The sequence below is a fragment of the Phoca vitulina genome, unplaced genomic scaffold, assembly GCF_004348235.1.
Source record: "Phoca vitulina isolate PV1807 unplaced genomic scaffold, GSC_HSeal_1.0 scaffold6, whole genome shotgun sequence".
Taxonomy (NCBI): domain Eukaryota; kingdom Metazoa; phylum Chordata; class Mammalia; order Carnivora; family Phocidae; genus Phoca; species Phoca vitulina.
The window spans coordinates 48,002,820-48,027,402 of NW_022589709.1; the positions used below are offsets into that span (position 1 = coordinate 48,002,820).

The 24,583-nt window shown below is 44.9% G+C and overlaps 1 protein-coding gene across 2 annotated transcripts in view; it reads left to right on the top strand.

The window, feature by feature from the left end:
• Positions 1-2,225: 2,225 nt before the first annotated feature.
• Positions 2,226-24,583, top strand: part of SERINC5 (serine incorporator 5) — a 98,888-nt gene continuing 76,530 nt past the window's right edge. For both annotated transcript variants that reach the window (XM_032404111.1, XM_032404112.1), the window contains exon 1: positions 2,226-2,414. In XM_032404111.1, coding sequence (XP_032260002.1) covers positions 2,388-2,414 — 27 coding nt within the window. In that variant the 5' untranslated portion in view covers positions 2,226-2,387. The remainder of the gene's footprint in view (positions 2,415-24,583) is intronic.

Sequence of the window (24,583 nt, forward strand, 5' to 3'; positions counted from 1 at the left end):
AGCTCCACACAAGGCCACATTCTTGTGAGCTCTTCCAGCAGGGAGGGGGGGTATCAGCTTGCACAGATTATTTCTTATCCTTTAAACTTGGTTATTAATACCAGTCAGGGCTGTTATTTAGTCAGTGCTTAAGAAGGCCAGGCCCTGTTCAGCATGGTCTGTAGGGGTGAGTTTATCTAATCGGTGGAGAGTGTGTTATTAGCCCTGTTTTGCAGATGGTAACACTGAGACTAAGTGGTGGTCCAGCCAGTTCTCCATAGAGTTAAAATTTGCAACTTCTTGACTCTGGAAGCTCAGGCTTCCACTCTGCTTTTCCATACCTTGGGGCAGGGTTGACAAATCCCTGGGTTATTAATTCTTGTGTTAGCTCTCTGGGAGGTTGGCATCGATATAGAACCCTCCCACATTGGCATGGATTTGGCAAAAAGAGCACAGGATTCAGGGTCAGGAGGCCTGATCCTTCTACCAGTTCTGCCTCTATCCCAGTGGTTGCTGGTGAGAATTCTCTGCCTTCTTGAGCCTCAGTTTCCTTAACTGGATAGGAGGCCTGGATCCCAGACAGCTCAAACATATGTAAATGTCACACCTCCCCTTTCCCAGAAGCTGCCTAGCTCTTCCCACCTGGACAGAAACTCTAGGTGTCCAACTAATCTCCCCAGGTGAGAAATGGGGCCACAGTGGATGAGTCGGGGGCCACCAGGGAGCAGGGTGCTGCGCTGGTCTGCTACTATTTATGCTGTTTTAAATTTTTTTTCTGTTTTATTTCCAAATTTTAGTTAGAGCCAATTCTCATTACTTTCCATGGCTCTGAGTAGGTCCTGCTCTATTACTTTTCTTCCTCTAAACTCCGGCATTTGAGATTGTAGGAGATCCTGCACAGCTCATAAAACCTCAGGACCAGTTCCCATCCGACTTTCCTCCCACTCTCCAGCCTGTATTCTGCCCAACAATACACTCCTTGGCCAAGGGCTCTGTCTTGGAAGCGAGTTCATTTAAGGGCAAGACTTGCATCGAACGCAAGGGGATCCGGCAAGTGAATTCCAGGCCCAATTTTGCTTCTTCAGCTTTGCTGTGAAGCTTTGGGCAAGTTGTCTAACTTCAGAGCCTCATTTCTAAAATGGGTACTGTTATGTTTTAAGTAAAAGGGCTTGGGGCGAAGTACATAATAACGAACTCTTTTTTTTTCATTTTTCTTTATTTTTTAAAATTTTATTATGTTATGTTATTCACCATACCTTACATCATTAGTTTTTGATATTATAGTGTTCCATGATTCATTGTTTGCCTATAACACCCAGTGCTCCATGCAGAACGTGCCCTCTTTAATACCCATCACCAGGCTAACCCATCCCCCCACCCCCCTCCCCTCTAGAACCCTCAGTTTGTTTCTCAGAGTCCATTGTCTCTCATGGTTCGTCTCCCCCTCCGATTTCCCCTCCTCTCTTTCCCCCCCCCTCCTCTCTTGATGTGATTGTGAGGAGAGCAGATTTGGGTAGGGAGAACTAGGGGCGCTATCTTCTGCATGTAATAAGCAATTACTGGGGACCCTTTTTAAAGTGAGGTGGGGTGAAAGGAAGCAGGGATGCAAAGTGAGTCCATGGGCAGGGATGGAGGCTGGAAAATAGATCAATATCCAGGGAAGCGAAAAGGGCTCTCACCGAATCCCCCAAAGTGCCCTGGGAAAGACAGGGCCTAACAGCCAAGTGCCCATGGCTTCAAAGAAGCTTGGGAAGTGGGGACTTCTCCCAAGTTGTTTAGTTTTCCTGGCAGAGGAGGGAGATAAAGGGATTTCAGAAACAGGGATCCAGGGGAGATCTCAGTCGGCGCGAGGCAGAGAGCTGACCAGCACTCGGTGGTCCGTCCCTACTGCGTCGGTTCGGTGCAGGTCACTCCACAATCGCTCAGTTAAGGATCTGAGGTTACAGGAGTTAGCCATCAGCTCTTCCATCGGAGCCGAGGGAGGAGGGAGGCAGACTGAGCGCTGGCACACCGGCGTGCGTAGGAGCACTGGGACGCCGGGCCCGCCCGACGGTGGGCGGACTTCGGAGCCCAGCGCCGCACCGGGAAGTGATCGCCGCCGCCCCGCCGCCTGACGCCAGCGGAAGTGCGAGCCCCGGGCGAGCCTGCTCGGAGGCGGAGCGCCCGGGAAGGGGCGGGAGCGGGGCGGGGCTGAGGGTGGCCGTGGCTCGAGGGGGCGGGCGGGGCCTGCAGCGGCGGGGCGGGGCTTGGCGGTGGTTGTTTTCACCCAGGCTGCGGTGCCTAGCTTTCGCCTGGGGCTGCTCGGCGTGGAGGAGTGAGCTGCTCCAGAAAGGGGCGGTCGCCGCTGGAGGTAGCCAGGAGGGCCGGAGCGGAGCGGGCGAGTCAGCCCGTGGTCGTCGGCCGCCGCGATGTCAGCGCAGTGCTGTGCGGGCCAGGTGAGCGGGGGGGAGGTCAGGGGGCCGATGGATCGGACTACGGGACCAGGAGCCTAGGCCACCGCCGGCTTCCCTGCATGCGCGCCCCAGATCCGCGGCTGTAAGTGGGCCGGGGGGTGGGTCGTCTGGGGCTGACACTGCGCAGACTGGATGAGTGCATCGGGCCGGAGCACGGCGGGCAGCCGTCGGGGAAACCCTGTGCCGTGGGCGGGCTGGAGGGACACGGGGAAGCCCGAGAGGAGACCCCGAGGTCTTCCCGTCAGGTCTTAGGGACTTCGCTTAGGGCGGGGCAGGCAGGGCTCGGGCGAAGGAACCCGACTGTCCTCGGAGAATTTCCCCTCCTCCTCCTGGCACGAGTGTGTGGTGCTGAGCTCGGTAGCCCACCGGCTCTGCCTACCCGAAGAGCCCAGAAAAAGACGTGCGTTTGGGCAACGTCTCCTTTCTCATGCCGCGAACAAAACTCGGATCATATGGCCCAGGCAGCTTGCACTTGGCATCTAGCAAACCTAGAGCATTGGCTCTGTGCCTTCGAGAACGTCTCGAAACCTTGTTTCCAAACTATGTTGCTCAGGGCCGGGTGCAGGGAACACTCAGCCCTGCTTCCTGAGTTTCCCGACGCAACCCTGGCTGGACGCAGCCCGGCTGCCTGGGCAGAGCGCGAGCCTTCCCGTCCCTCCTTTTAACTGAACTTGCCAGTTACACACATATAATATCTTAAAACATACATGTCTACTTGGGATAGGCGACTCCTGCTGGTTAGTAGCGCATCTGGGGAGAATTACTAGGTTTTAACTCTTTTAATGCTAATTTTACACCTTCCCGCTGAGTAAGAAACTACGAAGTAGGTAGTCTTCCGGATGCGGAGCTGCCTCCTCCCTATCCTCTCTAGTCTGTACAGCATTTCTGTACACAATTTTAATGGTGTGTTTTTTCAAATGAATCCAACTCCGGGGGCATTCAGGTACTGGGATGTTCTTGCTTTCTAATACATTCAGCCTTAGGGCAATCAAGGCCAGTCCGTAAGTGATGGAGGGGTTCAACTGTGAGTTTCTGTAACTGGCCGATTATACTGGCAGATAATCTGTTCCCCTTCCAGTGGCTATGTGAAGTTATCCTGGTTTTTGAGGTCTAATACAGTACTTGGCATGCATTCACGTTGGCCTTTTCAAACATGGGGAAATTGAGGTTTTTGTGGGTTTTCTTCGGTTTTTATTCTTAAGTAATCTCCATACCGAACCTGGGGTTCAAACTCACAACCCAAGACCAAGAGTCACGTGGTCCACTGACTGAGCCAGCCAGGTCCTCCTGAAAATTGAGGTTTTTAACTTGAGGTGTAATGACTTGCCTTAAGTCAGGCAAGGAGAGAGATGATGCTTACCACCTTGCCAGGGCTTTTGAGACCAAGGTGGATGGGAAAGGCTATTTTCTGAATGTTCTCAATCTCAAAGCGTTGCAAATCTTTAATTGTTGTTTGAGATGCTTTCCAATTTGATGCCACACTTCCCATTATTTAGTAATTACAGATATTTAGGGGCATTTGTCCTCCCCTAGTCTTTTGAAAGCCCCTTGAGGCCTTCTGTGACTCCAAGCAGCTAATTTAGGGCTTTGAAAATGATTACCAGTACTCAAGTGGTCTTGTAAAAGAATTATTGGTATGGTTGATATTTTGGCAGGATTTAATGACTTGTTTCTAAAATCCCCCTCTCAGGACTTTGGAAAGAACCAAATCCTGGCCATTCATCACAGGAAAGTTAACTTCTGCTTTCTCTGGGCTGCTTGAGGCAACACTGTGGTGGGTCTCAAGGCAGTGAGGGGTTGATGACACTGATTTTATCCGGATGGGGCTATTAAGGAGTGTACGTTAAAAAAAACCTCATAACACCATCAGAAGCTAAGTCTACCGTGGGGCCTGGGTGGCTCAGTCGTTAAGCGTCTGCCTTCGGCTCAGGTCATGATCCCAGGGTCCTGGGATGGAGCCCCGCATCGGGCTCCCTGCTCAGCAGGAAGCCTGCTTCTCCCTCTTCCACTCCCCCTGCTTGTGTTCCCTCTCTCGCTGTCTCTTTCTGTCAAAAAAAAAAAAAGCTAAGTCTTCCAATCTTTTCATTTAAAATTTTTTTTTAAATTATAATGAATGAACGAATGAGTTTTTCTATTCTACCAATCTTGTTTGTTTAATTTGAGCACCTATGAACTGTTTTTACTCATAGCATTTCTTTTTTTTTTAAATTTTATTTATTTATTTGTCAGAGAGAGAGAGGGAGAGAGCGAGAGCACACAAGCAGGAGAAGTGGCAGGCAGAGGGAGAAGCAGGCTTCCCGCTGAGCAAGGAGCCCGATGTGGGACTCGATCCCAGGACCCTGGGATTATGACCTGAACTGGAGGCAGATGCTTAACCGACTGAGCCACCCAGGCTTCCCTTGCACAGCATTACTGATATCAAATGTGTAGGGTTCCTTAGCCCCCCCCCCCCAACCAGTTTCCCAACTCCCCGCACACCAACTGGACTTACAACAATTCAATTCAGTTATGACACCACAGGTTTAGTCGGATAAGACTGTCTCGCCCCGCATTTCAGGTGCCAGTCACAAGTCTCCTGGGCCTCCCATACCCAGGAGGAAAACCAAATCTCTGTTTCTGGTTATATCACAATATCACAGCACCTACTATGTGCCAGGAGCTAGGGATAGGGCCATGAGCCAGGCAGACATCATCTCTGCCCTCAGTCGTCCCGTTGTGGGTGGGGGCATCCCATAAACATGTTAACAATGAAACGGTCAGTACTAGTACTGTAACCAGACCTGGTGGCAGAGGGGCTTTGGGTAGCTTGCTGGGGAAGCCTGTCTGAGAAGATGCTCCTGGAACTGAGACTGATCAGTAAGGAGAGGCATCCATGGCAAGGTCTGGGTAAGGAGCCTTTCAGGGTTTTCGAGGAACGGAAGGGAGTCCAGGGTGTCATCAGTGAAGCAGATGAGGTAGAGAGGCAGGCAGGTCTGGATGTGGCCAGCAACTGTCAGCCACGTTTGGAGTTCGGGTTTTGTTCCCGTTCCAGTGAGGGCTGTGGTTTGATTTACGCTTAGATCACTTTGGGAGCTGTGAAGACTCAGCTGTATCAGGGACTAGAGTGGAGGCAGGGAGAGCAGTCAGAGCTGTTCATTCAGTGAATATTTTTTAACTGCCTCCTCTGTGTGCAAGCAGGCTGTAGCAGTGAGCACAAATGCCTCCCGATGGAGCTGAAATCTTGGCCATCTGCTGTTGCTGTAGTCCGAGGAGGAGAGCGTGTTTTATCTTAACATAGGCTGTCGTGTTTACAGTGCGGTGTTGTGGGCTTCTGGGCTAATTTTAGAGGTAGAATTGGACTTTTGTGTGGATTAGGAGTGGGGTGTGGGAATGAGAGCTATTCTGGATTTGTCCCCGGCAACTGGATTGATGATGGTGCCATTTACTAGGTGAGATAGGAGGCTAAAGATTTTATGAATTTATTTGACAGAAAGAGTGAGCGAGAGAGGGAACACAAGCAGGGGGCAGAGGCAGAGGGAGAAGCAGACTCCCCTGCTGAGCAGGGAGCCCAACGCGGGGCTCGATCCCAGGACCCTGGGATCACGACCCGAGCCAAAGGCAGACAACTGACTGAGCCACCCAGGCGCCCCCAGTTGGATGTTTAAATTGGGAGAAGTTTGGGGGCACCTGGCTGGCTCAGTCGGTAGAGCATGCGACTCTTGATCTTGGGGTTGAGTTCCAAACCCACATTGGGTGTAGAGATTACCTAAAAATAAAATCTTTTTTTTTTTTTTTTTAAGATTTTATTTCTTTATTTGACAGAGAGAGACACAGTGAGAGAGGGAACTCAAGCAGGGGGAGTGGGAGAGGGAGAAGCAGGCCTCCCGCAGAGCAGGGAGCCTGATGTGGGGCTCGATCCCAGGACTCTGGGATCATGACCTGAGCTGAAGGCAGACACTTAACGACTGAGCCACCCAGGCACCCCTTAAATTTTTTTTTAAAGATTTATTTATTTGACAGAGAGAGAGAGAGAGCGCGAGAGCAGGAACACAAGCAGGGGAAGCAGGAGAGGGAGAAGCAGGCTTCCTGCTGAGCCAGGACCCTGGGATCATGACCTGAGCCAAAGGCAGACGCTTAACTGACTGAGCCACCCAGGCGCCCCCTAAAAATAAAATCTTAAAAAAAAAATTGGGAGAAATTTGAGGTTGGTAATAGAAATTTTGGGGACTTTAACTGAAGACCTTTAGGAAAAATGTGTAAGCCAGAAAAGAGCTACGGACTCAGTTCAGGGTTTGAATTGGGTAATCTGGACAACCAGGGCTGGTGTGAATGTGTGCATTTTACCTACCCTCTATTATCCTTGGTTTTCCTCAACTGTAGAATGGGTGTGATAATACCTCCTGGGGTTATTTTGAGGAATACATGGGATCTAGACATACAGTCTCTAAAAACATGGTTTGGCACAGAGTAAGGAACCCCAAAACTCTTAGTTTGTTACTGGCCAATACCCACCTGCGCCTGGACATTCTCCAGGTCATCTTATTTTTGCACAGACTCTGATAAGCACTTAGATTTTGCTTATGCTGTTGCTAATGGATGCTAATGGAAGGAGAGATGACAGGAGAGAGTGGTCACTCAACACTTTGTGGGTACCCAGCGCTGTGGCAGGTCCCTGAAGACTAGATGATGAACAAAGCTTCCTTGCTCTCCTGAAACTTAAGGGCTAGTTGGGGTAGAAATGTGGGGAAAGGTAGCTACAGAAAATGATGGTACACACTGTCAGCGGAGAAATGAGTTGTGTAATTGAAAAATCTAGACAGTGCTTTCAGGGCAATTTGAGAATAAAGCTTGACAGGATTTACTCCAGGCAAGTGTAAGCATTAATGATAGTAGTAGCAATAGCTGAAGTTTATTTCCTGCCCACAATGTGCTCGCTGTTGTCTACCTACCTGTCGCTGTTATAGCGTACATTTTTCACAACAACCTAAACGGGCGATTAATGTTCTAATTGGCCTCCTTTTGCAGGGGAGGCAACTGAAGTACAGAGAAATAAATGAACTTGACTGATATTACATGGCGGTGGAGCCAGGCCTTGAACACTGGTCTATCTGACTCAAGTTGGGGCTCTTAACTACAAGACTGCCATCCTTTATTATTCTGATTATGTATAAATAATCAGTAATAGTTGCTCATTAGCGTTGTGTATCATGAGCCTCAGGCAGTTTTGAATACACAGCTGCTGGACTGCTTTGATAGATATTGGTAGTTGCCAGTGGTTGTGGGTGGGTAGGGTTTAGCTTCTTCCAGATGAAATTCTACCACACATGCAGATGTTTATTGGCAGGCAGGTACAGAACAGTCACGCAACCTGATCTGAGGCTTCATTAAGTCCCAGCTCTTTGCCCTTCTTGGTACACTGACATGGACCTTGCACGTTCACCTGCATCACTAGATGCAGCTGTATTCTAGTGTGCAGGACCTACCAAGGCTGCCAAGCTCGCAGGACCACATGGATGGATCACAGCCATGGTGCCATTCCCGGTTGCACATTCACTCTCCAGTGGTGGTCGAGCCAGTTCATGTAAGGGCATGAATGCCCTGGCCAAGGTATTTCCAGCCAGATCGTATTAATCACTGAGACTTTCCCCAATGAAAGCCCATTTCTAATGTCTGTTAGGTTAGTTTTAAGTCTCGAATGCCACCAGGAACTATCCATGGTCAAAGACACATAAAGCTGGATGTTAAAGCAGTGAAAACCTTTTATTCTGTAGCCACTGACAGTGGGGAAAAGAGCTGAGCTCTATTCCCATTTGCCCAGAGTTTTCAAGGGGGAATGAGGGAGTAGGGAGGAGTGAGTGGGGCCCAGTAGAGTTAGGGAAGTGAAAAGTTACAGGCGTGGTTAGTGTCCTTGTGATTAGGCCAGCTGTGTCTGCTAGTTGGCAAGTTAAGATTGTCCTTCCACTGAGACTGTCCTTTTTGATGATTACTTTTCCAAGGAATGGCATGTGGGTCCTTGAGGAAGACACTCCAGAGTCGTAGGAAATACATATACATCTCAAAGGGACAGGAAGAATTCATAATCGTAAGCCCTCTTTGGTAAATGCTCTAAGAAAGGGAGGCCAGGGCATATCTCAGGTGTTGGCTAGGGTTTGTGCAGAGTTGCTTTGTGTCAAGATTTCTTGGGAGTTTTCACCATTTCTCAGCATGACTATGTTGGTTAACAAAACCGGGGTTCATCGGAGTTAGAGGTCACCAAAGCCCACGCAGGAGACTTAGAGTGTGGCTTCTGAGGAAGTGTTAGCTGTCATCAGGGGATCTGATCACCTCCAGACTGGAGCTTAAAACACACACACACACACACGCAGTCCATGAAGACCTGTACAAAAAGTAAATAAGCTCAAGAAGCATTTCCTTAGTAATGATCTTCCCCTGGCTTTGAAAGTTCTTTCTGAACGTGCACTTAGATCTGCGCAAAGCACATAGTACTTGGAATCTGATGGACAGGAATTGTTTCCTGGTTACTGCATGTATGGGCTTCCTCTCTCCCCCTAGACAGAGCTCATACTATGACCTTGCTGAACCCCCTGTTGAGTGCTTTTGGTTACAAAACTCTTTCTCCCTACAGCTCTTTGTTTATGGTGATTGGAAATGTTAGGTCCTCGTGATATCATGTGATGCTTCCACCCTTGGAAGGGATCCAGGCACAAAAGTTTATTCTATCCATGACTGGTGTGTTTTTGAACTTTTGGGGGGTATTTGTGAAACGGGGGAAAACATCACACTTATCACCCAGAGAACCATATTTTGATATTTTAAAGTCCAGCCACCCATATTTAGTATATATGATTTTACTTCGCAAAATTAGGGTTATGCTGTAGGTGCTGTATTTTGTCCTACTCTTTTTGTGGAATTATTGGGTGATCAAGGGAGTTTTTGTTCTTTTGGTTTTTTTTTTTTTTTGACTAATCTCTTCTCCCAATGTGGGGCTCAACTCACAACCCCAAGATCAAGAATTGCAGGTGCTACCGGCTGGGTCAGCCAGGTGCCCCTTGGTCAGGGAAGTTTTGAACAGACACAAGCCACTCCTTTGCAGCCATTAATGTTTTTTGGGCTGACATTCAGGTGTAGGTATTCTTCAGCCTTCAAACATGATGACTTCTCCAGAGGTGTTAAATAAAGTTGAATGAGTGAAAGGTACTTAATAAGCATAAGTTAATAGGTTTGTGTGCTTTTCTATTTCTAAAAGATCAAAAATAATGAAGAAAATCTGAATTACACCCCCTTTCGATGCCATCATTGACAATATATTTCAGTCATTTCTAACATTTTCTTTAACTTTGATCTTTCTCCTTACCTTTATTTGTATAGCTACTACCTATCTATATGGTGTTTGAGTCATTATTTTCCTGCTGTATGAAGGTGCTCATCTCTGTTTCAGTTACATTAAGTCTGAGTCCTGTCTTCTTATCAGTAGTATCAGCACTTTTACTTTTCTGTTCATTTTTGTACAATGCAGGCAGAATGCACTGAAGTGCCCACCTAGTTGCTCCCCCACACTGACAAAGGGTGGTGATTGGCTGGTGTGGAACTATTGGCTCATATTCCTCACTGGTGAGCTGATACAGAAAGAGCGTTCGGAGATGTGTAGTCAGGCAAGTTGAGGTTGTTGGGGAGATAAGTCTGTCACATATCTTATGTGTGAGAGAATGAGGGTGGCCATGTTGGCTGGAGAGTTAGCGTAAGGGTTGTTCACCCAGATTTGTTTTCTTGGGTTGCTTTATAGCTGACCTGGGCGAGCTGACAAATAGCTTTGGGTAGAACTAAACACTGACAGTTCCATTTTATCTTCTTTTTTTTTTTTTTTTTTTTAAGATTTTATTTATTTATTTGACAGAGAGGCAGCGAGAGAGGGAACACAAGCAAGGGGAGTGTGAGAGGGAGAAGCAGGCTTCCCGCGGAGCAGGGAGCCCGATGCGGGGCTCGATCCCAGGACCCTGGGATCAGACCTGAGCCGAAGGCAGACGCTTAACGACTGAGCCACCCAGGCGCCCCTATCTTCTTTTTTTTTAAAGATTTTATTTATTTATTTGAGAGAGAGAATGAGAGAGAGAGAGTACATGAGAAGGGGGAGGGTCAGAGGGAGAAGTAGACTCCCTGCTGAGCAGGGAACCCAATGCGGGATTCGATCCCGGGACTCCAGGATCATGACCTGAGACGAAGGCAGTCGCTTAACCAACTGAGCCACCCAGGCGCCCCCATTTTATCTTTTGAATTGTTTTCAGTGCCTGTAATTATAACTATAACATAACTATTGTTCAAGAAAAAAATTTAACTGAGTAAATTCTAAAGATCTAATTGGTTTTATTAATTAATTCATGAACCCGGCAGCATCCCATCTAGCAAGTAGAATGGTTTTTAAAGGTAGAGCGGGAGGGGTACCTGGGTGGCTCAGTCGGTTAAACGTCTGCCTTCGGCTCAGGTCATTTTCCCAGGGTCCTGGGATCGAGCCCCACATCAGGCTCCCCGCTCCTAGGGGAGCCTGCTTCTCCCCCTGCCTGCCGCCCCCCCGCCTGCACGCTCTCTCTCTCTTTCTGTCAAATAAATAAATAAAATCTTTTAAAAAATTAAAAAAAAATTAAAAATAAAGGTCGAGGGGGTGGAAAAGGAATGGTTTTTAAAGGTAGAGAAGGGTGGAAAAAGAAATTATTAGCAAAGAATTCATTGTTTTAGGCAAGGTCGCCCTCTTAGGGGAGGAGAATGGATGTATCCGTACATTTCCCGGTGCTGACAGGGATATTCCATGGCAGCTGGTTAAAGGTTACATTTTTGGAGGGTTGAAACTGCAGTTAGGTTAGGTAATAGGTCTTCATTTACTGATTTGGGGTCTTAACCTAAGTGACACCATTTTGGGTGTGTGGTTTTCTTTTTAACACTGTAACGATCCTGTGTTCTGTGTGTCCAGTCAAGCAGCACTGTTAGTGAAGTTTCGTTACATTTTGTTGTTGTCAGTTGAATTTAAGGTTGATATTGGATCCTGAGAGCAATATTGATCAAGTTACTAATCTGTGATTATCTTTAATGATCAGGTTTTCCAAGTAGTCTAAAGTGAACCTTTGCAAGATTTTTGAACATAATGTGGGAGTCAGTGTGGTGTGTGTGTAAGGAAATTCAAATATCAAATAATGGATTGATTTGGTTACATAAAACATCTGTTTGAATTTTATTCTATTTTATTTTTTTTTAAGATTTATTTATTTATTTATTTGACAGAGAGAGAGAGAGAGACAGCGAGAGAGGGAACACAAGCAGGGGGAGTGGGAGAGGGAGAAGCAGGCTTCCCGCCGAGCACTGAGTCTGATGCGGGACTCGATCCCAGGACCCTGGGACCATGACCTGAGCCGAAGGCAGACGCTTGACGACTGAGCCACCCAGGCGCCCATCTGTTTGAATTTTAAAGGAAACAGGATTTTACTTTGGCTTTTCTTCTGTAGTTTTCCTTCTGAGATTAAAGCTGAGCTGATGTTTAAGGAAAGCAGCTGTTACGGAAAAAGTTTGAGTGGATTTTCATCACAAATTTTGAAACAACTTGCAGGTTTGAAGTAAGGTTGCAGTATACAGTGATTAAGCAGCATTCTTCCCCCTCATGAAAACTGTCTAGTCAAAACAAAAGTAGGAAAAACACATGCACACAACCCCTTAAATCTTATTTATGCAGAGATAACCAGGAGAGCTGGAGAATCAGACTTCTGTTTGTTTAAGTATTGTTTTTATAAACTGGCCAACTACACTTTGAAACAAAGCCCACAAGGTCTTCATAGGATTTATTTTCCAGTTTTTTGTTCTTGCATTATATCTCAGTAATTTCACAGAGGGCTGAGTCTCCTAATGCTCTGATCCTTAGTGTATGTGGTTCACCAAAACAAGGAGGAATTCAGCCTTTTGTTGCTGACTCCATGCTTACTGAACTCCTCCAGTGGTATTCTGAGAAACAATGGCAGTATTTTGTAACCATAGCAACGAAAAATGTTCTCTGTAATAGGATTCTTTATCAGTATGAATTTTCCTCAGCTTTGGTAGCATTATTCCTGTTAAATAACAAAAGATCCAACCAAGTAAAATTTAAGGACCTAATTGGCTTTACTAATCGATTCATGAATGGGCAGCATTCCATCTAGTAAGTAGAAGGGAGCTTCACAGGTCTACAGAAAAGGAAGGGTTTTCTTTTCCTTTTTTTTTTTTTTTTTTTTAAGATTTTATTTATTTGAGAGAGAGCGAGAGTCTCAAGCAGTCTGTATGCTGAGCGCTGAGCCCACGCAGGGCTCAGTCCCACGTCCCCGAGACCAGGATCTGAGCGGAAACCAAGAGTTGGACACCCAACCGACTGTACCTCCTAGGCACCCCAAAAGGGAAGGGTTTTCAGAAGTAGGAGGGAGAGAGCAAAAGGAAATTTTGGTACAGAATCCATTGTTTTAGGCAACGTTGCCTTCCTAAGGGGAGCAGAAGGGGAAGGAGTCTATCAGTAAACTTTATAGTGCTGACCAGGAAATTCTGTGTTGACTAGTTAAAAGTTATATTTTCAGGGGTTGAAACTGCAGTTCAGTTCACCTAAGGGACACCATTTGGGGCCTGTGGTTTTCTTTTTAACATTCCTAAGGACACTGGCGACTTCTTTGCTGTTTGGGGGGGGAAAGCTTACAACCCCTAAAGCAATATGTCAATTGATAAATATTCACTGGGTACCTAGAATAATATTAGTTCAAGGCGTTAACTAGGTCTACTTTCATGCTTGGGAGCAACTAGTGAAGTGATGCTGAATTTTCTTAGTATAAGATCTCTCCTGGGCAGAACTTCTTCAGAGACCTGGATTGAGGTTGGTGTATCTCAGCTTTGGAGCTTTTATGCCTGTGAAAGGGGTGGAAGCAGCGGGTTCACTGGGGGGACACTTCCTTAGGAGTAAATGAACCAACCCAGGGGAGCAGGTGGGGAGCTGGGTCCTCAGGAATGGGCTCTGGTGGTTTCTGTACAGCCCTGTGGTTACATAGTGTTTCATCCGAGAGGGTTCTTGCCATTTTTCAGCTTCTCAAAGGAATCTTATGACCTCAAAAAAACCTCACGTAGAACGATAAGGGAAAGACCAACAGTGGAGATCTTTCCATTTAACAGACAGGCTTTCGGGGCGCCTGGCTGGGTCAGTCAGTGGAGCATGCAACTCTTGATCTCGGGGTTGTAAATTCGAGCCCCAGGTTGGGTGTAGAGATTACTTAAAAATAAAATCTGAAAGCAAAACAAAAAACCAAACCCAAAACTTTAAAAGGCAGACATTCCTGTAGCAAACATAGAAAGAGAATAAAGCAGTGGAGGGTACAGCCTGCCTGGAAAGGAAAGAGCATGGGGGTCTGGGGTGGGAGAGGTTTGGACTTTGTCAGATGACACCCTACACCCTAGAAGTTCTTAAGGGACAGTCCAAGATTCCTGGGGGTTTTGGCAGCCTTGGTTTCCAAGGAGCAGAAGCTATGGCACTGTGGGTTAGAGACTACTGGGGAGCTAAGGAACTGATCTTTTAAGCTAAGGTTATGATCTTTTAAGACCCATGGCAATGGAGGGGAGATCAGTAGCTAGATGTGGGAGATGTGGGATTTCAGTGGAATGTGGTTTGGGGTGTTAAAAAACAAAATTCTACTGAGTAAAATGGAAGATCTAATTGGCCTTATTAAATGGTTCTTGAATTGGGGGGCGCCTGGCTGGCTCAGTCAGTAGAACATGTGATTCTTGATTTCAGGGTTGTGGGTTCAGGTCCCACGTTGGGTGTAGAGATTACTTAAAAATAAAAAATTTTTTTTTTTTTTCAAAAAAACCCAATTCATGAATTGGGCAGCATCCCATCTAGCAAATAGAAAGGAGCTTCAAGAAGTTTTAGGAAATGGGGAGGTTTTTATAGGAAGGAGAGTGGGGCAAGGAAGTTATTAGCAAAAAAAAAAAAGGAAAAAGAAAGGATTGTTTTAGGCAAGGTCACTTTCCCTTAGTGGGAAGAGCAGGGAGTCTTTTTTTTTTTTTTTAAAGAGTTTATTTATTTATTTGACAGAGAGAGACACAGCAAGAGAGGGAACACAAGCAGGGGGAGTGGAAGAGGGAGAAGCAGGCTTCCTGCGGAGCAGAGAGCCCGATGTGGGGCTCAATCCCAGGACTCTGGGATTGTGACCTGAGCCAAAGGCAGACGCTTAACGACTGAGCCACCCAGGCGCCCCAGGGAGTCTTTTTTTTTAAGATTTTATTTATTTATTTGAGAGAGAGAGTGAGCGAGAGAGAGCACAAGCAGGGGGAGCGGCAGGCAGAGGGTGAAGCAGGGTCCCTACCAAGCAAGGAGCCCGATGAGGGACTCGATCCCAGGACCCTGGGATCATGACCCCAGCCAAAGACAGACGCTTAACTGACTGAGTCACCCAGGCTTCCCGAGCAGGGGGTCTTAACATGCAGATTTTACAGATGTTAAATGGTTAAGAAGGGGGGCACCTGGGTGGCTCAGTCAGTTAGGCCTCTGCCTTCGGCTCTGGTCATGATCTCAGGGCCCTCATTGGGCTCCCTGCTTAGTGGGGAGCCTGCTTCTCCCTCTCTCCGCAGCTCCCCCTGCTTGTGCTTTCTGTCTCTCTCAGATAAATAGATAAAATCTTTAAAAAAAAAATGGTTAAGAAGAAATACATAAATACTATGAAAAGTTTGGCACTTTATTTTGAAAAGGTCTGAAATTTGCTTGTGGAAATGGGTGTTGGAAGAGTTGCAGCTTATGAGTTACTGTGAAGTCGTGGAAGGAAGGTTATCTGAAATTGGATGGAAAGGTGTAACACCACATGTGTTTTTGGAAGTTCGTAAGTGCTGGTTGAACTGAGTTGTGTGCATTTCATGTATTCCTGTGCAGCTCAGTACAGCTGAGTATGTATACTCTTCTACCTTCAGTGAGTATCTCTCACAGACAAAATTACGCATCCTATTATGTTCAAATTGTTCTCTAACATGGCAGGGGAGAAAAAAGTTTTCTTTGACTCTCCTAGCATCTCTGGCGGACACAGACAGATTAACAGGAGAAAACCATACACATTTATTGAATGTAAGGTTTATGTGACTTGGGAGCCCTATAAGAAATGGTGAAACCTACTTGCTTTTATATTAGGTTGAACAAAGAGAGGCAGTTGTGTGGAAAAGTGATTTAACTTTATGGGGATACTTACTAGAAAGATAAGAATTATTTTAATAAGGTCTGTTTTAATAGGATACTCTCCATCTCAACTTCTGGTCTTTCATAAGAATGTCTTCCTCCTGGTACAGGGAGGGCACCTTTCTTATGGGAATTTATCTCCTCTTTTTAGGAAGAAAAAGGAAGGTCAGAGCACCCCTCTTGAACCTGCTGTTTCTCAAGTGCCTTTAACTCAAAACACTCTATGCCAAAGTATCATATTTTAGGGTGACATGCTCTGAATTCTTAATATCAGTCCTGTTGGGGGGCACCTGGGGGGCTCAGTCGGTTGAGCATCCGACTCGTAGTTTCAGCTCAGGTCATGATTTTCATGGTTGTGGGATCGAGTCCCATGTCAGGCTCTGTGCTCAGTGCAGAATCTGCTTCAGATTCTTTCTCCCTCTCCCTCTGCCCCTGCCTGCTCACTCGAGTGCTCTCTCTCTCTCAAATAAATAAAATCTTAAAAAAATATATCAATTCTGTTCGAACAAATTTGTGGGGTTTTTTGTTTTTTGTTTTTTTTTTAAAGATTTTATTTATTTATCTGAGAGAGAGAATGGGAGAGAGAGAGCCTGAGAGGGGGGAGGGTCAGAGGGAGAAGCAGACTCCCCGCTGAGCGGGGAGCCTGATGCGGGACTCGATCCCGGGACTCCAGGATCACAACCTGAGCTAAAGGCAGGTGCTTAACCAACTGAGCCACCCAGGCGCCCCAAATTTGTGTTTTTAAAGCAAGTATAGCAGGACGGACTATAGGATGAATAGCTCAGAAGCACTGGATGTTGGCGACCTTCTTCACTAAGGCTGACCAACAAGTTCACACTCCTGTTAGCTGCGTGAGGGAGAAGCTGACCCTCCTGCCTCCCTTTGGATCAGCTCCCAGAAAGCTGATGCTTGAAGTGGCTGGAAGGGTCTTCTGCTCGTCCTACCCAATTGTGCTGAGATTTCTTGTACTATAATAAGCAAATACAGAGACAGGAACTTCCTATCTTTGGAAGCAGCTCTTCTTCATTTTTGGGAGCTCTGGTTTAATTCTTCCTGTGGGCCTCCCAAGGCTGAAATGACCCGCCAGCTAGGATCTTGGAGAGGGAGGTGACAGTTTTGTATAATAGTCAGAAGAGGCAGGTGGTGTTGAAGGTGGGCATACGCTGTGGCTCCCGGGCCAGAAGAGGCCCACAGTTGGGTTGATCCTGCTGGTTGTGGGAACCCCAGCATCCACCAAACCATAAACTGTAAATTGGGACATGCTAACAAAGGGGAATTGGACCTCTGGCTATGAGAAATTTTAGTTGGAAGCCAAAATATTTGGAACTCTTAGCACACACAGATAGTTTTTAAGGGTAATGGTCAGGCAGTTTGAAATGAGAACCATCTTGGGAAGTGTTTGGTTGGCGGCAAGCCACCTAAAGTCTCACTCCTGACTTTCTGATGGGAGTGATATCTGTCACTCCTGGTCGTTGGGTTACTGTTTTGGGATGGCCTGTGGCCTGTGAGAATCTGGGAAGTCACAGGTGACTGCTGGATCTAGAAGGATCCTTAAGGGAGTGACACGCCCACCCTCTCACATCACTGAAGAGAGAGGCCCCCAGAGCTCAGGTCCTCTTCCAAGGCAACAGCACATCAGGGCCCAGGGCCTGCCACCTTGCTCCCCTGGCCTTGGCCATGCTCAGTGCTCAGTACACAGTTCTTAAATGACAAGAGAGTGAACGGGTGGCTTTTTATTTATTTATTTATTTATTTATTTATTTATTTATTTATTTTTATCCTGAAGATGTCTATTGTCTTTGCAGAGCAGTTCGACAAAGAACTCATGGCTATAGATTTTAAACATCTTACGGTTGATGTCCCATATTGGTTTTTGAGACCATGTTTTGCTGTAATAAGATCAGTGTACACCTTTTGTCCTCTCTCTTCCTTTAAACTCCCAAAAATCATTTACCTTTTTTTTCCCCAGAAAGTTTTGCTCTGTCCATGGATTATGGGATTTAACAGAAAGCAGTTTTTAAGAATGTGCTTTCCTACCAAGTGATGTCATTTGTGAAAGTTGCAGGTTGCTGAATAAGAGGTATTAGGCCATTTAGAAAGAGCTGGTTAACCAGGGAGCCGCTCTATGCAAATTATTATGCCGAGCAGTAGCTTCTGGTTGCAGGCTTTGAAAAGCATGCAGCAGTAAATTATTTCCTTATGACGCGGGGGTGGGGGGGGGTGGGGGGTAGCTCTGAGGGTTGTCACGGGATTGCCTTTTCTTGGAGGCAAGAGGTCCAGCAGAGCTGAGTCTCTGACTTCTTTTTCCTGCTGTGGTATGGCAGGAAGAAAGCAGGGCTTGGAGTTCTGGAGAAGAGGCTAATTAATGCTCATTGCATTTGCCCTTCATTATGGAGAGTCTGAGGGTATTCCCAGATTATTTGGGAGATGCCCCTTCTCTCTTCCAGTCAGCATTATTCTTCCATTCCCTCTTCCTGATGTTTCTAAGATTTAGAGAATAATAAAAATTAGTACTGTAAGTAAAGTCAGGAGCTCCTGATCACAAATTATCTGTTCTATAAGGCTATTATTAGAAGGGATAAAGAAAAAAGCTATGGACTTGTTAAGTGAGCTGTAGCATTTGGAAGGACTGATGTGAGCTAGTGGGTCCCAGGGCAGTGCTGTTGGTATTTTGGGTGCCACAATTCTTGCTCTTGAGGGACTCTTAGGCAGAGCCCATAAACCCCAGATGTTAGTAGCACTTACCAGCCTTTGTGAAAACACTGCCCCCACCGTTATGACCTGTGACCCACACAGCCCCAGGGAGATGGGATGCTGCCCAGGTAAGAACCACTGAGTGCTTTGGGCTTGATAATTTTTTCATACAGTTTATAGAGTTCTTGCAAAACAGACTGAATCCTACTTCCAGGGTGTCACAGCTATAGAGATGAAAAAGGACACAAGCAAAATAGTTGATTCTACCGCAGCACCCCCTTGACATATATGAGATACAGTATATACAATACGAGATACAATAAAAACTTGATATAACCACACAGGTTGTACTTTGGATGTGGTTTACTTTAAATGTTGCTCAGAAATATTGCATTAAGATTTAGTGCTCTAGATAAGCCAGTTAAATGAACTTATGTTTGATAGGAAAAGGAAAAGCATACTTTATAGTGAGAGAATTCATCTAGACCTATTTCTGGTGTGCATTTTAGGCTGTTTTGTTGTCTAGAGGCGGTATAGTTTGGTAGTCAAGAGCCGATTCTGATGATGGGCAGCTTGAATTTAGGTGCAGTCTCTGGCCCGTACCGGTGGCGTGCTTTTCCTCTGCCCTTAGTTTACTTACCTGTGATATGGGGTAATCACTAGTATCTTCGTAGGATTTTGCACTTGGAACAGTAGCTGGCCCAGAATATGCGTTCATAAATGTTCCCTGTTATGGGATGGACTGGCAGTTTTTGTTGGGGTAACAGTACCGAAATTTTAAGATGTAAGTAAGTGTCTTTTGAGATTTGATCCATGCCCTTTACATCAGAATAAATAATGTGTAGCTCTAATATTTAACCATATTAAAATGGGTTAAAAGGGGTCCATAAAAAATATTAAGAGGAAAGATTAGTGAACTTTTAAAATAATAATCTTGGAATGGCTAAGGTTTTTCTAATTGTGATGGAAGATATATAAAACAAATTGATGAATTTGACTATATAAAAATGAGGAACTTGTCCAGAGCAAAATATAAACAAAAGGCAAACACAAATGATACAGTGATTCATAGGATAAAGATATATTTTCCTTAGTGTACCAAAAGAGTTTTTATAAATCAATGGAAAAGACACACAATAGAAAAATGGACAAAGGTTAGGGATAGATACTTTAGGGGGAAAAAAAATGCAAATTGCCGGGGCGCCTGGGTGGCTCAGTCGGTTAAGCGGCTGCCTTCAGCTCAGGTCATGATCCTGGGGTCCTGGGATCGAGCCCCACGTCCGGCTCCCTGCTCAGTGGAGAGCCTGCTTCTCCCTCTCCCTCTGCCTACTTGTGCTCTCTATCTCTCTGTCAAATAAATAAATAAAATCTTTAAAAAAAAAATGCAAATTGCCAGTAAATATGTGAAAAGATGCTCAGTCTTACTCATAATTTAAAGATAAAATTAAAAAATGGAGATTTTTTTCACTAATCAGATTAAAAAAAAAAAGGAATAAACCCAGGGGCTCCTGGGTGGCCCAGTCGGTTAAGCGTCTGCCTTAGGCTCAGGTCATGATCTCAGGGTCCTGGGATCGAGTCCTGCATCGGGCTCCCTGCTCAGTGTGGAGCCTGCTTCTCCCTCTCCCCCTCCCCCTCCCCCTGTTCATGTGTGCTCTCTCTCTCTCAAAAAAGTATAATACCCAGAGTTGACAAGGTGATAGAAAAACCAACCTTTGTGGGTTCATGTTTATTCACCTCTGAAGGAATAAACTGTGCTGTTTTTTGTATTGGAAGTAAATGCGGAACATCTTAAGTCATCATTGGTAGTGAAAACTAATTTAAAATAAAAGTGTATTAGTCTTCCATACAGTGGAATATTAGGTTGCCACTAAAAAATGAGGTAAATTTGTGCAGAGAGGGAGAGATGTCCAAGATGTGTTGTTAAATAGGGATTAAAGAAAAGTATGTATATGATGAACCCAATGAATATGATTTTCAAAAGGAATAGGCACGTGTATTTATGTATGTCAATGCTTGTAAATGCATAAAGATTTCTGAGAGCTTTTAAGATATATTGTCATATATATAGAAACTGTCATATATAGAAGACTATATACGGTCATATAGAAGATATATGTAGAGACTGTCATAAGTGGTTATTGCATTGGAGTAAGAAAGGGAGGTTGGGTGGTAGGGAATAATGGAGGGAGCATTTGTTTCTCATTTGACATCTTGCTGTGCTGTTTGAATTTATCATGAGCATGTGTTGGTTGCTTTTAAAATTTTCAATCTTAGGCTTTAGCAAACCTAAATATGTGAATTTTGACATGTATGATTGCATTTTCTGCCACTGTTTTCATTCTTGATGCTACTCCTGCCCCTCAGGGAGATGATGGTAGTGGCGGTGTGTGTGTTATATATTTAGGAAATGGGTTTAGACATAAGAGATTTAACCCATGTTTGCATTAAGACAGGAAACTGAGATGATTATTTTGGCTGCACAACTGGTACAGATATGTGGTGTATCTGCATTATTCATCATTTGCATATGTAAATACTTCTTTTTCATAACTAAAGTGTACTGAGGTGAATAGAACTGGAAAAATAAGAATATGCCACCCATAAAAGTGGGTGCCAAGATTACGGTTAAACTGTCAAATTAGATTTTGTAAGGGTCTCCAGCTGGCTGTGGATTATTAGGAGACATATGAAAGGGCTGCTTTGGTATAATATGACAAGAAAATTGTTGGAGAAATGGGAGCCCTGGTACCAAGATTCAGCCATCCCTAGTGTGCAGTCTCTTAAGAAAACTGAATGTGGAAAGATCCATGAAAAACTTCATGTAAACTTTACAAAGCATTTTATAGCTGACCAATAAGTTAAACACATGAAACGATTTCAGCTTCTAAGTGCTAGGAATTTGTCCTTGGGGGACACTTGATTCCTGTTTAAATTAACAGGTGTTCAAAAAAACCTCATAGTTTCCTTTTTTGTTCTTAACATGGAGTTGGAGAAATGCCTAAGCTTTTACTTTTCTGTTGAGAAATAGCCAACTTTTTAAAAAATCATGATTTGAGGTTTTCCTTTTTTTTTTTTCTTTTTTTTTTTTACACTTCCCCATTTCTTTAAAAAGGACTTTATTAGGTTATTTTTTAATTAAAGAAATTCTTTATAAAAATTAGAAGAGTTTTATTAAGATACAGTTCACATACTATACAGCTCACGCATTTCAACTCTACGATTCTGTGGTTTTTAGGATAGTCCCAGAGTTGTGCAACCCTAAGTTTAGGACATTTTGTCACCTTCCATGGCCATTAGCAGCCATTCCAACTTTTTCCCCAAATGTCTTCAGAGCCCCGGCAAGGGCTAACCTACTTGCTGACTTGGTGGATTTGCCTCTTCTGCAAGTTTCATATGAATAGAATCATATAGTATGTGGTCTTTTGACTGGCTTCTCTCACAGGGTGTGTGTTCAGAATTCATCCACGTTGTAGCATGTACCAGTAATTCATTCTTTTTTATGGAATATCCCACATCTTACTCATCTTTGTGTTAGTTGATGGTTGTTTGGGGTTGGTTCTACTTTTTGCCCTTTAATAATGCTTTTATCACCATCTGTGTACCAGTTTTTGTGTGCATATGTTTTCATATATATCTAGGAGTGGAACTGCTGGATCATATGGTAACTGTGTTTAACATTTTGAGGAACCGCCAACTCATTTTCCAAAGAGGCTGCTGCATCTTACTGTCCCACCAGCACTGCGTGAGGGCTCTTGATTTCTTCACATCCTCACCAACTCTCGTTATTGTCTTTTTTTTAATTTATTTTTTATTTTTTTAAAAGATTTTATTTATTTATTTGACAGGGAGAGACATAGTGAGAGAGGGAACACAAGCAGGGGGAGTGGGAGAGGGAGAAGCAGGCTTCCCGCAGAGCAGGGAGCCCGATGCGGGGCTCGATCCCAGGACCCTGGGGTGGTCATGACCCGAGCCAAAGGCAGAGGCTTAATGACTGAGCCACCCAGGCACCCTTTTTTTTTTTTTTTTTTTTTAATTACAGCCATCCAAGTGGGTGTGAAGTGGTATCTCATTTTGGTTTTGACTTGCATTTTCCTAATGACTGATGATGTTGAACATCTTTTCAGGTGCTTATTAACCACTTCTATATCTTCTTTTTTTTTTTTAAGGTTTTATTTATTTATTTGTCAAAGAGGGAGAGAGAGAGAGAGAGAGCACAAGCAGGGGAAGTGGCAGGGAGAGGGAGAAGCAGGCTTCCTGCGGAGCAGGGAGCCCAACGCGGGGCTCGATCCCAGGACCCTGGGACCATGACCTGAGCCGAAGGCAGACATTTAACTGACTGAGCCACCCAGGCACCCCCATTTCTATATCTTCTTTGGAGAATGTTCAGATCCTTTGCCCATTTCTTAGATTTTATTTATTTATTTGAGAGAGTGTGTGTGAGCCGGGGGAAGGGCAGAAGGAGAGGGAGAGAGAATCTCAAGCAGACTCCACGCTGGGCGCAGAGCCCAACACAGGACTCGATCTCATGGCCCTGAGATCATGACCTGAGCCGAAATGAAGAGTCAGTCACTTAACTGACTGTGACACACAGGTGCCCCTGCCCATTTCTAAATTGGGTGGTTTTTTTTTTTTTTTTTTAAGATTTTATTTATTTGACAGAGACAGACATAGTGAGAGAGGGAACACAAGCAGGGCGAGTGGGAGAGGGAGAAGCAGGCTTCCCACCGAGCAGGGAGCCCGATGCGGGGCTCGATCCCAGGACCCCGGGATCATGACCTGAGCCAAAGGCAGACGCTTAACGACTGAGCCACCCAGGCGCCCTGGGTGGTTTTTTATTACTGAATTTTATTTTGTTTGTTCATTTATTTATTTATTTAATTTTAAAGATTTATTTATTTTAGAGAGAGAGAGCATGAGCAGGAGGGGCACAGGGACAGGGAAAGAGAATCTGAAGTAGACTCTGCGCTGAGCACAGAGCCGGGCACCCGGCTCAATCTCACAACCCTGAGATCATAACCTGAGCCAAAATCAAGAGTCGGCGCTTAACCAACTGTGCCACCCATGCACCCCTATTACTGTATTTTAAAAGTTCTTCATATATTCTAGATATTCTATCATATATTCTAGATATGATAGCTAGATATTCTAGATATCCGTATAAGATAGGTGATTGCAGATATTTTCTCTTATTCTGTGAGTTGTCTTTTCACTTTCTTAATGGTATCATTTGAAGCATAAAAGCTTTTAATCTTTTTTTTTTTTAAAGATTTTATTTATTTGACAGAGAGAGACACAGCCAGAGAGGGAACACAAGCAGGATGAGTGGGAGAGGGAGAAGCAGGCTTCCCGCGGAGCAGGGAGCCCGATGCGGGGCTCGATCCCAGGACCCTGGGATCATGACCCGAACTGAAGGCAGACGCTTAACGACTGAGCCACCCAGGCGCCCCATAAAAGCTTTTAATCTTGATGTAGTTCACTTTATCTATTTTTCTTTTATTGCTTATGCTTTTGGTTTTGTATCTAAGAAATTTTTGCCTAACCCAAGGTCATGAAGATTTAGTGCTGTGTTTTCTTCTAACAGTTTCATAGTTCTTGCTCCTACATTTAGGTCTTTGATCCATTTTGAATTAATTTTTATGTATGGTATAAGAAAGGGGTCCAACTTCATTCTTTTGCGTTTGGATATCCGGTTCCAACACCATTTTTTGAAAATACTGCTCTTTCTCCCTTAAATTATCTTGGCCCACTTGTCAAAAATTAATTGGACTGTAAATGTTAGGATTTATTTCTGGGCTCTCAATTCTTAATTTCTAAAAATTGACAGGGGAGCCTGGGTGGCTTAGTTGGTTAAGCGTCTGCCTTTGGCTCAGGTCATGATCCCAGGGTCCTGGGATCGAGTCCCTCATTGGGCTCCCTGCTCAGCGGGGAGTCTGCTTCTCCCTCTCCCTCTGCCTGCTGCTCCCCCTGCTTGTGCGTGCTCTCTCTCTCTCTGTCAAATAAATAAATAAATACACTTAAAAAAAATAAAAATTGACTATACATTGGATGAGTTATTCATCTGGAATATAGACACTGTGGGACAGTCAGTCAGTGGGCAGGAAATTGCAGTTTGGTGACTGGTGACTAGTCATTCTTAGCTGGTTGACTCATCTCTGTGTGATCATGAGATTAAATATTATAGAGGTTTAATTATAAGTAACACAGGGCTGTGGTAGATGTTGTTAGAGGCACGAGAGATGATTTTGTTTGTACAAATCACAGAATATAA